Consider the following 13,200-nt stretch of genomic DNA (forward strand, 5'->3'; position numbering starts at 1 on the left):
ATGATGGACGAGTTGAATGTTTTACCTGCGAGTGAAAGGGATTTTACCTGAGGCAGAGGGCAGCAGCTCCATTGTCCTTGTTCGGTCTTACAGCATGTGGTTTCATCAGGACAAGCCGTAGTGTCGTCACAGGGAACATCAGAAACTGAACACACACAGCGAGAGGATTATATTTTTATTAGATTAAAAAAAAAAAACACATACAAAAGGGCACTTTATACTTGTATACGTGTAACATATTTAGCTCCACTTTCCACATATGAGAATCTGGAGTATCTCCAGTGATCCTTCCATCTCTTCACACCTTCCACAATGCTGTGGAGAAACTCTTAAGCTCTCCTCGTTTTCATCTCATCCATTGTACCATTTACCACAGACTGCAAACGTTCTACCCACTCACACACTGCAGAAATGAGCAACACCTGACCAGTATCACTTTTCTCTTTCCTCTCTGGAATTCCAGAACCTGATCTCTATCAGATGTCACTTTTTCCTCATGCAGAAAGACCCCCAGAAATCCACCCAGAAACTGCCCTTGTGGCTTCACATTGCTAAATCATTTATACACTTGTCCCTAATGTTCTCCCAACAGTGGCAAGAAAAACTCCCTGAGATGATATGAGCAAGACACCTCGAGAGGGACCAGACTCAAAAAGGAACCCATCCTCTTCTGGGGGACACCAGATTATGAGTCACTACTCATCCACAGCTGAGTCACGCAGTGCTATATGTGTTGAAAGGATCTTAAGGAGCCAAAATGTCATTGGTCCTGATCCTAGCTGACCTTTCAGCAGCCTTTCACACGGTCAACCACAAGGTTCTTCTGTCCATCCTCGTAAGCCTTGAACTTTGAACATGAGCTGACTTGAGCATGATTGAGGGTTACTTCCTTCTTAGAGGGATGCTAATATCAAGATATTAATATCACATATATTAGATATTCACAGATATTAATATCAAGATGCTAGAATCACAGAGAGTATTCAGATCTCCTCCCTACCCCTGTTGGGGTCCCGCAAGGTTCAGTGCTTGGCCCCCTCTTTTTTACATTATATCATAATGTCCTCACATGGCTTCTCCAATCGCTGCTTCGCTGATGACACTAAACTCATCATCTCCTTCTGAGACCAATACAGGTCCGATCACAAACGCCATCAAGTCCGAGACGAGACCAAGTCAATACAGACAAAGTCTGTAGACCGATCTCGAGTTCTACAGCCCTGTCTTGATAAGTGTATCTAACGTATAAGATGTGTTTAAAGGAGTGAATGTTGTCATATTATATCATTCATGTTTAATGGTATTACAGAGAACTGGGATTATTGGTGTTTCATGACGAACCCTTGGTATCTGGAACATTCTTATCCCTGATTGGTCGGCTCGGTTCCTTCTTCAGCCAGGGCACCGACCCTGATGGGTCTTCACATGTCTGAGCAGCGAGGTTACACTTTTTGCCATTAGGACAGCAGTGGATAAAGTCCTCACAACACACCGCCTGCCAAGACATAACAAAGCAACATTAGTGTGGCTTGTCCAGAGAAAAAACATACTAAAGTATGGTACTTCCTGATAAGCTTACAAAATATATATTTTTTATGCCAGATGAATATTCACCTAATGGCTTTACTGTATTGGCTTCATACTTGAAGCTGAAGTGACACCGGTCACCTGTAACTATGTGGTGAAACCCCTGAAGACCTGGGCCACTTAAAACCTTCATAAGAACCAAACAATACCTAATCATTTCAGCTGTGGTATGTAATTCCTGGTTGAATTATCTGGACATGTCCATACTTCCTCATTGTTGTTTTGTTTGCTTTAGCCTGCTGTCAGACTGGACTGTGTATACAGGTTGAACGGGTTTGTACTGTGGTTGGGGGAGGTTTGTGTGATACACTGTGTGTTGTTGCATGTATACTAAATAATCCATACTGCATGCTTTCCTGTATAAAATGGAATGAGATTTGTGCTCTCATTTGGAGGATATTGGGACATTTCAATCCTAAGCTGTTCATTTTTATCTCATGGATATCAAACATAATCACATGAAGCGATGGCATATACTTCTTCATTCCTTCATCTAAGTTGCATTCAGTATCATCAGTTTTCCTGCAGTTCAGCAATGACTCTGCAGGGACTTTACCTGAGGAAGTGGACAGCAGCTCCATCCTCCCTCTTGGGTCTTACAGCACGTGGTCCCATCAGCACAGGCCACAGTTTCATTACAGGGAACAACAGAGTCTAAACACATAACATGGAATGAGACAGCAACAGGGTTCCTAACAAGGTTACACTTTCATAAGGTTGAAAATTTCAAAACCAACTGAAATACGTGATCATGACATACCCTCTGAAACATTGTTATCTTGGATCGGTCGGCTCGGTTCCTTCTTCAGCCAGGGCACCGACCCTGACGGGTCTTCACATGTCTGAGCAGCGAGGTTACACTTTTTACCATGAGGACAGCAGTGGATAAAGTCCTCACAACACACCGCCTGCAAAGAAACAACATTATTATAAACTTCACATTTCACTAAACGTCACTAACGTCAGCTTTAGTCCTTCCGAGTTTATGACTGTTTGCAGATCACCTGACGTCCCACCTGTTTATGGTTATAGATTAGTGCCTGCCTACAGTTATTGCACTTTACCTATGACAGGCCTTACACATTAGAACAAGTGAATTTCCCTCCATGGATCAATAAAGTGTGTCTTAGATTGTCTTCTCTTATCCTAGTTTATGGTGTCCTGTCTTGCCTTGTCATGTCTTGTCTTATCTTATATTGTCTTGCATAACGCATTATTGCATTATCTGTACGTCTGGTGTTATCTTGTCCTGCCTGTTCTTACATTTTCTGCTCTAATCTTATTTGTATTATCTTGTCTTGGCCTACATTATCTTATCTTGAATTTTCTTGTCTTTTATCTTATCTGCTCTTGTCTTGTCCACTGTTATCCTATCCTGCCTTGTAGTATCTTGTATTAGGATATCTCATCTTATATTATCTCATCTTATAGGGCCAGAGTCATATCTCCCTGCAGTTCTTGCCTGGCTTCCCACTGATACTAAGCAACGTTAAGCCTGGTCAGTATCTGGATGGGAACCCTCCTGGGGAAAAGTAAAGTTGCTGATGGAAGTGGTATTATTGAGGCCAGCAGGGGGTGATCACCCTGTGTTCTGTGTGGGGCCTAATGCCCCAGTATAGTGACGGAGACACTATACTCTAAAAACAGCACCGTCTTTCGGATGAGACGTTAAACAGAGGTCCTGACTCTCTGTGGTCATTAAAAATCCCAGGACACTTACTGTAAAAGATTAGGGGCTGGTAGAGTCTGGCCTTGTATTATCTTGTCATATTGTACCTCATCTTATCTTATCTGCTCCCTCTGGTTCAGTTGCTATTTAGACCTTTTAATAAATCTCTAAACCTGCACTTGTGTTCTTGTCATTAATATGCCAGAACTACCACGTAACTACGATACCCATCAGCCACTGCTACGCACATGATCACATCACATGACTGGTTACACCTGAGTCACACTCGACGCCCCTTCAAGAAGTATTTTAAGGACGGGTTTTCCAGGCTGGCTGGAGCCCTTCTCCCACCCTCCCTACCTCAGCTTGGTCACTCTGCCATCTTGTTCCGCTGAGGATGTCACTCTGCTGCCTGTCTCCTCCGCATAGTTTCCCCTACCACTATGCTCCACAGAAGACGTGATTTCGGGTCACAGCCTCGCCACAGATGTCACTCAATCTACCTGCTTTGGCGCTAACATCACGACGCCTGGCGTCACTCCGGATGTTGTTCCGCCTACCTACTTCACTGAGAAAATCGCTATGCTTCCTTGCTTGGCTGAGGACGTCGCTCTGCCGCCATGCTCCTCTCAAGACGTTGCTCCTCCTCTCTGCTTCACACCATGTGTCACTCCCCCTTCTTACTTTGTGGAGGACAGCACTCCCCCCTCTGACCTCACAGAGAGCGTTGCTCCCCCGGATATATAAGTCACGTTTTGTACAGCACTCTTTTCTTGCGTTGTCTTTGTACGTTATGCTCTCATGTCTAACGTGCATTGTTTCGTGATTGTGTCTGAACTTTGTGTCACGAGGTCATAGCTTATGTTTCATGTTTGATTTTTGTCTTTATTTAAATTAAAACTGAACTTGCATCCATCTCACGTCCCGATTTGTGACAGTTCTGTCTGTGCTTCATAATAACTGCTTTTGGGCATAAATGATATTTTCTACAAAATCGACCCACACTCATCTGACTCAACCTACAACCAAAACGTCCATCTTGTGTTGTATTTAAACCCACTCCCAATTCAGACAACTGTTATAAACTTGTCATGTTCTCCTGAAAGGGATTTTACCTGAGGCAGAGGGCAGCAGCTCCATGCTCCCTGTTCATCCTTACAGCATGTGGTTCCATCAGGACAAGCCGAAGTGTCGTCACAGGGAACATCAGAAACTGAACACACACAGCGAGAGGTTTATATTTTTATCAGTTAAAAACATGGATGCTTTATTCCTGTAGTTCAACAACGAATTGTTACTGATATTTGATGACGTACCCTTGGTTTCCGGAACCTTCTGTTCACCGATCGGTCGGCTCGGTTCCTTCTTCAGCCAGGGCACCGACCCTGACGGATCTTCACATGTCTGAGCAGCGAGGTTACACTTTTTACCATGAGGACAGCAGTGGATAAAGTCCTCACAACACACCGCCTGCAAAGAAACAACATTATTATAAACTTCACATTTCACTAAACGTCACTAACGTCAGCTTTAGTCCTACCGAGTTTATGACTGTTTGCAGATCACCTGACGTCCCGCCTGTTTATGGTTATAGATTAGTGCCTGCCTACAGTTATTGCACTTTACCTATGACAGGCCTTACACATTAGAACAAGTGAATTTCCCTCCATGGATCAATAAAGTGTGTCTTAGATTGTCTTCTCTTATCCTAGTTTATGGTGTCCTGTCTTGCCTTGTCATGTCTTGTCTTATCTTATATTGTCTTGCATAACGCATTATTGCATTATCTGTACGTCTGGTGTTATCTTGTCCTGCCTTTTCTTACCTTTTCTGCTCTAATCTTATTTGTATTATCTTGTCTTGGCCTACATTATCTTACCTTGAATTTTCTTGTCTTGTATTATCTTACCTGCTCTTGTCTTGTCCACTGTTATCCAATCCTGCCTTGTAGTATCTTGTATTAGGATATCTCATCTTATATTATCTCATCTTATAGGGCCAGAGTCATATCTCCCTGCAGTTCTTGCCTGGCTTCCCACTGATACTAAGCAACGTTAAGCCTGGTCAGTATCTGGATGGGAACCCTCCTGGGGAAAAGTAAAGTTGCTGATGGAAGTGGTATTATTGAGGCCAGCAGGGGGTGATCACCCTGTGTTCTGTGTGGGGTCTAATGCCCCAGTATAGTGACGGAGACACTATACTCTAAAAACAGCACCGTCTTTCGAATGAGACGTTAAACAGAGGTCCTGACTCTCTGTGGTCGTTAAAAATCCGAGGACACTTACTGTAAAAGATTAGGGGCTGGTAGAGTCTGGCCTTGTATTATCTTGTCATATTGTACCTCATCTTATCTTATCTGCTCCCTCTGGTTCAGTTGCTATTTAGACCTTTTAATAAATCTCTAAACCTGGACTTGTGTTCTTGTCATTTATATGCCAGAACTACCACGTAACGACGATACCCATCAGCCACTGCTACGCACATGATCACATCACATGACTGGTTACACCTGAGTCACAATCGACGCCCCTTCAAGAAGTATTTTAAGGACGGGTTTTCCAGGCTGGCTGGAGCCCTTCTCCCACCCTCCCTACCCCAGCTTGGTCACTCTGCCATCTTGTTCCGCTGAGGATGTCACTCTGCTGCCTGTCTCCTCCGCATAGGTTCCCCTACCACTATGCTCCACAGAAGATGTGATTTCGGGTCATAGCCTCGCCACAGATGTCACTCAATCTCCCTGCTTTGCCGCTGACGGCACGACGCCCGGCGTCACTCCGGATGTTGCTCCGCCTACCTACTTCACTGAGAAAATCGCTATGCTTCCTTGCTTGGCTGAGGACGTCGCTCTGCCGCCATGCTCCTCTCAAGACGTTGCTCCTCCTCTCTGCTTCACACCATGTGTTGCTCCCCCTTCTTACTTTGTGGAGGACAGCACTCCCCCCTCTGACCTCACAGAGAGCGTTGCTCCCCCGGATATATAAGTCACGTTTTGTACAGCACTCTTTTCTTGCGTTGTCTTTGTACGTTATGCTCTCATGTCTAACGTGCATTGTTTCGTGATTGTGTCTGAACTTTGTGTCACGAGGTCATAGCTTATGTTTCATGTTTGGTTTTTGTCTTTATTTAAATTAAAACTGAACTTGCATCCATCTCACGTCCCGATTTGTGACAGTTCTGTCTGTGCTTCATAATAACTGCTTTTGGGCATAAATGATATTTTCTACAAAATCGACCCACACTCATCTGACTCAACCTACAACCAAAACGTCCATCTTGTGTTGTATTTAAACCCACTCCCAATTCAGACAACTGTTATAAACTTGTCATGTTCCCCTGAAAGGGATTTTACCTGAGGCAGAGGGCAGCAGCTCCATGCTCCCTGTTCATCCTTACAGCATGTGGTTCCATCAGGACAAGCCGAAGTGTCGTCACAGGGAACATCAGAAACTGAACACACACAGCGAGAGGTTTATATTTTTATCAGTTAAAAACATGGATGCTTTATTCCTGGAGTTCAACAACGAATTGTTACTGATATTTGATGACGTACCCTTGGTTTCCGGAACCTTCTGTTCACCGATCGGTCGGCTCGGTTCTTTCTTCAGCCAGGGCACCGACCCTGACGGATCTTCACATGTCTGAGCAGCGAGGTTACACTTTTTACCATGAGGACAGCAGTGGATAAAGTCCTCACAACACACCGCCTGCAAAGAAACAACATTATTATAAACTTCACATTTCACTAAACGTCACTAACGTCAGCTTTAGTCCTTCCGAGTTTATGACTGTTTGCAGATCAGCTGACGTCCCGCCTGTTTATGGTTATAGATTAGTGCCTGCCTACAGTTATTGCACTTTACCTATGACAGGCCTTACACATTAGAACAAGTGAATTTCCCTCCATGGATCAATAAAGTGTGTCTTAGATTGTCTTCTCTTATCCTAGTTTATGGTGTCCTGTCTTGCCTTGTCATGTCTTGTCTTATCTTATATTGTCTTGCATAATGCATTATTGCATTATCTGTACGTCTGGTGTTATCTTGTCCTGCCTTTTCTTACCTTTTCTGCTCTAATCTTATTTGTATTATCTTGTCTTGGCCTACATTATCTTACCTTGAATTTTCTTGTCTTGTATTATCTTACCTGCTCTTGTCTTGTCCACTGTTATCCAATCCTGCCTTGTAGTATCTTGTATTAGGATATCTCATCTTATATTATCTCATCTTATAGGGCCAGAGTCATATCTCCCTGCAGTTCTTGCCTGGCTTCCCACTGATACTAAGCAACGTTAAGCCTGGTCAGTATCTGGATGGGAAACCTCCTGGGGAAAAGTAAAGTTGCTGATGGAAGTGGTATTATTGAGGCCAGCAGGGGGTGATCACCCTGTGTTCTGTGTGGGGTCTAATGCCCCAGTATAGTGACGGAGACACTATACTCTAAAAACAGCACCGTCTTTCGGATGAGACAAACAGAGGTCCTGACTCTCTGTGGTCGTTAAAAATCCCAGGACACTTACTGTAAAAGATTAGGGGCTGGTAGAGTCTGGCCTTGTATTATCTTGTCATATTGTACCTCATCTTATCTTATCTGCTCCCTCTGGTTCAGTTGCTATTTAGACCTTTTAATAAATCTCTAAACCTGGACTTGTGTTCTTGTCATTTATATGCCAGAACTACCACGTAACTACGATACCCATCAGCCACTGCTACGCACATGATCACATCACATGACTGGTTACACCTGAGTCACAATCGACGCCCCTTCAAGAAGTATTTTAAGGACGGGTTTTCCAGGCTGGCTGGAGCCCTTCTCCCACCCTCCCTACCCCAGCTTGGTCACTCTGCCATCTTGTTCCGCTGAGGATGTCACTCTGCTGCCTGTCTCCTCCGCATAGTTTCCCCTACCACTATGCTCCACAGAAGACGTGATTTCGGGTCACAGCCTCGCCACAGATGTCACTCAATCTACCTGCTTTGGTGCTGACATCACAGAGAGTGTTGCTCCCCCGGATATATAAGTCATGTTTTGTACAGCACTCTTTGTCTTGCGTTGTCTTTGTACGTTATGTTCTCATGTCTAACGTGTATTGTGTCACGATTGTGTCTGAACTTTGTGTCACGAGGTCATAGCTTATGTTTCATGTTTGGTTTTTGTCTTTATTTAAATTAAAACTGAACTTGCATCCATCTCACGTCCCGATTTGTGACAGTTCTCCTGTCTCTGCTTCATAATAACTGCTTTTGGGCATAAATGATATTTTCTACAAAATCGACCCACACTCATCTGACCCAACCTACAACCAAAACGTCCATCTTGTGTTGTATTTAAACCCACTCCCAATTCAGACAACTGTTATAAACTTGTCATGTTCTCCTGAAAGGGATTTTACCTGAGGCAGAGGGCAGCAGCTCCATGCTCCCTGTTCATCCTTACAGCATGTGGTTCCATCAGGACAAGCCGAAGTGTCGTCACAGGGAACATCAGAAACTGAACACACACAGCGAGAGGTTTATATTTTTATCAGTTGAAAACATGGATGCTTTATTCCTGTAGTTCAACAACAAATTGTTACTGATATTTGATGACGTACCCTTGGTTTCCGGAACCTTCTGTTCACCGATCGGTCGGCTCGGTTCCTTCTTCAGCCAGGGCACCGACCCTGACGGGTCTTCACATGTCTGAGCAGCGAGGTTACACTTTTTACCATGAGGACAGCAGTGGATAAAGTCCTCACAACACACCGCCTGCAAAGAAACAACATTATTATAAACTTCACATTTCACTAAACGTCACTAACGTCAGCTTTAGTCCTACCGAGTTTATGACTGTTTGCAGATCACCTGACGTCCCGCCTGTTTATGGTTATAGATTAGTGCCTGCCTACAGTTATTGCACTTTACCTATGACAGGCCTTACCCATTAGAACAAGTGAATTTCCCTCCATGGATCAATAAAGTGTGTCTTAGATTGTCTTCTCTTATCCTAGTTTATGGTGTCCTGTCTTGCCTTGTCATGTCTTGTCTTATCTTATATTGTCTTGCATAACGCATTATTGCATTATCTGTATGTCTGGTGTTATCTTGTCCTGCCTTTTCTTACCTTTTCTGCTCTAATCTTATTTGTATTATCTTGTCTTGGCCTACATTATCTTACCTTGAATTTTCTTGTCTTGTATTATCTTACCTGCTCTTGTCTTGTCCACTGTTATCCTATCCTGCCTTGTAGTATCTTGTATTAGGATATCTCATCTTATATTATCTCATCTTATAGGGCCAGAGTCATATCTCCCTGCAGTTCTTGCCTGGCTTCCCACTGATACTAAGCAAGGTTAAGCCTGGTCAGTATCTGGATGGGAACCCTCCTGGGGAAAAGTAAAGTTGCTGATGGAAGTGGTATTATTGAGGCCAGCAGGGGGTGATCACCCTGTGTTCTGTGTGGGGCCTAATGCCCCAGTATAGTGACGAGACACTATACTCTAAAAACAGCACTGTCTTTCAGATGAGACATTAAACAGAGGTCCTGACCCTCTGTGGTCATTAAAAATCCCAGGACACTTACTGTAAAAGATTAGGGGCTGGTAGAGTCTGGCCTTGTATTATCTTGTCATATTGTACCTCATCTTATCTTATCTGCTCCCTCTGGTTCAGTTGCTATTTAGACCTTTTAATAAATCTCTAAACCTGCACTTGTGTTCTTGTCATTTATATGCCAGAATTACCACGTAACTACGATACCCATCAGCCACTGCTACGCACATGATCACATCACATGACTGGTTACACCTGAGTCACAATCGACGCCCCTTCAAGAAGTATTTTAAGGACGGGTTTTCCAGGCTGGCTGGAGCCCTTCTCCCACCCTCCCTACCCCAGCTTGGTCACTCTGCCATCTTGTTCTGCTGAGGATGTCACTCTGCTGCCTGTCTCCTCCGCATAGGTTCCCCTACCACTATGCTCCACAGAAGATGTGATTTCGGGTCATAGCCTCGCCACAGATGTCACTCAATCTCCCTGCTTTGCCGCTGACGTCACGACGCCCGGCGTCACTCCGGATGTTGCTCCGCCTACCTACTTCACTGAGAAAATCGCTATGCTTCCTTGCTTGGCTGAGGACATCGCTCTGCCACCATGCTCCTCTCAAGACATTGCTCCTCCTCTCTGCTTCACACCATGTGTTGCTCCCCTTTCTTACTTTGTGGAGGACAGCACTCCCCCCTCTGACCTCACAGAGAGCGTTGCTCCCCCGGATATATAAGTCACGTTTTGTACAGCACTCTTTTCTTGCGTTGTCTTTGTACGTTATGCTCTCATGTCTAACGTGCATTGTTTCGTGATTGTGTCTGAACTTTGTGTCACGAGGTCATAGCTTATGTTTCATGTTTGGTTTTTGTCTTTATTTAAATTAAAACTGAACTTGCATCCATCTCACGTCCCGATTTGTGACAGTTCTGTCTGTGCTTCATAATAACTGCTTTTGGGCATAAATGATATTTTCTACAAAATCGACCCACACTCATCTGACCCAACCTACAACCAAAACGTCCATCTTGTGTTGTATTTAAACCCACTCCCAATTCAGACAACTGTTATAAACTTGTCATGTTCCCCTGAAAGGGATTTTACCTGAGGCAGAGGGCAGCAGCTCCATGCTCCCTGTTCATCCTTACAGCATGTGGTTCCATCAGGACAAGCCGAAGTTTCGTCACAGGGAACATCAGAAACTGAACACACACAGCGAGAGGTTTATATTTTTATCAGTTAAAAACATGGATGCTTTATTCCTGTAGTTCAACAACGAATTGTTACTGATATTTGATGACGTACCTTTGGTTTCCGGAACCTTCTGTTCACCGATCGGTCGGCTCGGTTCCTTCTTCAGCCAGGGCACCGACCCTGACGGGTCTTCACATGTCTGAGCAGCGAGGTTACACTTTTTACCATGAGGACAGCAGTGGATAAAGTCCTCACAACACACCGCCTGCAAAGAAACAACATAATTCACATTTCACTAAACGTCACTAACGTCAGCTTTAGTCCTTCCGACTTTATGACTGTTTGCAGATCACCTGACGTCCTGCCTGTTTATGGATATAGATTAGTGTTTCCCCCCTCCCTTTTCTTTCCAAAACTCTTGAAAGAGCCATTTTTAATCAACTCTCCAATTTTCTCACACAGAACAACCTCCTGGACACCAAGCAGTCTGGCTTCAAGAGCAACCACTCCACGGAGACTGCTCTGCTTTCCGTCACTGAAGCCTTACGACTAGCAAGAGCATCTGTCCTCATCCTACTTGACCTCAATGCTGCTTTCGACACTGTGAAACATCATATCCTCCTGTCAACTCTCTCCAGCCTGGGCAACACTGGAACGGTTCTGCACTGGGTGGAATCCTATCTCTCTGACAGATCCTTCAAGGTATCATGGAGGGGAGGTATTTCTGAAGCTCAGCAACTCACAACTGGCATTCCACAGGGGTCAGTTCTGGGTCCACTCCTCTTTTCTATCTACACTACATCTCTAGGGCAGGTGATTGAGTCTCATGGCTTCTCATGTCATTGCTATGCTGATGACACCCAGCTCTATTTGTCCTTCCAGCCTGACGATCCATCCGTCTCTGCACGCATCTCTGCTTGCCTGTCGGACATCTCGGTCTGGATGAGGGAACACCATCTTAAGCTTAACCTGGCAAAATCTGAGCTTCTCGTCATCCCAGCCTGTCCCTCAATCAACCACAACCTCACTGTACAGCTCAGCTCCACCACACTCAAGCCAACCAGGATGGCCAGGAACCTTGGGGTGATTCTTGATGACTGCTTGACCTTTACAGACCACATCTCAACAACTGCAAGGTCCTGTAGGTTCATCCTGTACAACATCAAGGAAATCCGACCCTACATCACCGAACAGGCTACACAGATACTAGTCTAGGCTCTTGTTATCTCTAAACTGGACTACTGCAACTCACTGCTTTCAGGCCTCCCAGCCAGCTCCATCAAACCCCTTCAGATGACTCAGAATGCTGCAGTGCGCCTCGTCTTCAACCAGCCCAAGAGAACCCATGTCACACCCCTCTTCATCTCCCTCCACTGGCTTCCTGTAGCTGCCCGCATCAAATTCAAGGCCTTGATGCTCACCTACAAGACCTTGTCAGGAACAGCACCCTCCTACCTCAACTCTCTCCTGAAGGCCTACGTTCCCTCACGGAATCTGCGATTGATTAGCAACCGATGTTTAGTAGTTCCCGCTCAGCGTGGCGCAAGGTCCCTTTCCAGAACCTTCACACTAACTGTTCCTCAGTGATGGAATGAACTTCCAATCGCAATCCGGACCGCAGAATCTCTCACCATCTTCAATAAACAGCTAAAGACCCACCTCTTCTGTGAACACCAAACCAACTCATTTAAAAAAAAACACAAACAAAAAAAACACACACACATATATATATATATATATATATATATATTTGCACTTTCCACCTCTACTCTGCGCACTTTGCTTCTTCTGGAACTCAATTAATGGATCTTGTATGGTAGCACTACTTGTATTTTTCTCTGCTTGATATATCGCTTTCCTTGTATTTTTCTCATTTGTAAGTCGCTTTGGATAAAAGCGTCTGCTAAGTGAATAAATGTAAATGTAATGTAAATGTAGTTCCTGCCTACAGTTATTGCACTTTACCTATGACAGGCCTTACACATAAGAACAAGTGAATTTCCCTCCATGGATCAATAGTGTGTCTTAGATTGTCTTCTCTTATCCTAGTTTATGGTGTCCTGTCTTGCCTTGTCCTGCCTCGTCTTCTCTTATATTGTCTTGCATAATGCATTATTGCATTATCTGTATGTCTTGTGTTATCTTGTCCTGCCTTTTCTTACCTTTTCTGCTCTAATCTTATTTGTATTATCTTGTCTTGGCCTACATTATCTTATCTTGAATTTTCTTGTC

At 44.3% G+C, this 13,200-nt stretch overlaps 1 protein-coding gene across 1 annotated transcript in view; it reads right to left on the bottom strand.

Annotated features, from left to right (window-relative positions):
- The window catches only part of grna (granulin a), a 28,221-nt gene that overhangs the window by 4,654 nt on the left and 10,367 nt on the right, over positions 1–13,200 (bottom strand). Inside the window, exons 10-21 of the mRNA XM_053618251.1 lie at positions 11,080–11,233; positions 10,879–10,976; positions 8,847–9,000; positions 8,646–8,743; positions 6,807–6,960; positions 6,606–6,703; positions 4,573–4,726; positions 4,372–4,469; positions 2,348–2,495; positions 2,144–2,241; positions 1,342–1,495; positions 48–145 (exon numbers count right to left, since the gene is read on the bottom strand). Of these exons, the coding sequence (XP_053474226.1) occupies positions 48–145; positions 1,342–1,495; positions 2,144–2,241; positions 2,348–2,495; positions 4,372–4,469; positions 4,573–4,726; positions 6,606–6,703; positions 6,807–6,960; positions 8,646–8,743; positions 8,847–9,000; positions 10,879–10,976; positions 11,080–11,233 (1,506 nt within the window). The remainder of the gene's footprint in view (positions 1–47; positions 146–1,341; positions 1,496–2,143; positions 2,242–2,347; positions 2,496–4,371; positions 4,470–4,572; positions 4,727–6,605; positions 6,704–6,806; positions 6,961–8,645; positions 8,744–8,846; positions 9,001–10,878; positions 10,977–11,079; positions 11,234–13,200) is intronic.

The sequence above is a fragment of the Ictalurus furcatus genome, chromosome 2 (genome assembly GCF_023375685.1).
Source record: "Ictalurus furcatus strain D&B chromosome 2, Billie_1.0, whole genome shotgun sequence".
Classification (NCBI taxonomy): Eukaryota; Metazoa; Chordata; class Actinopteri; order Siluriformes; family Ictaluridae; genus Ictalurus; species Ictalurus furcatus.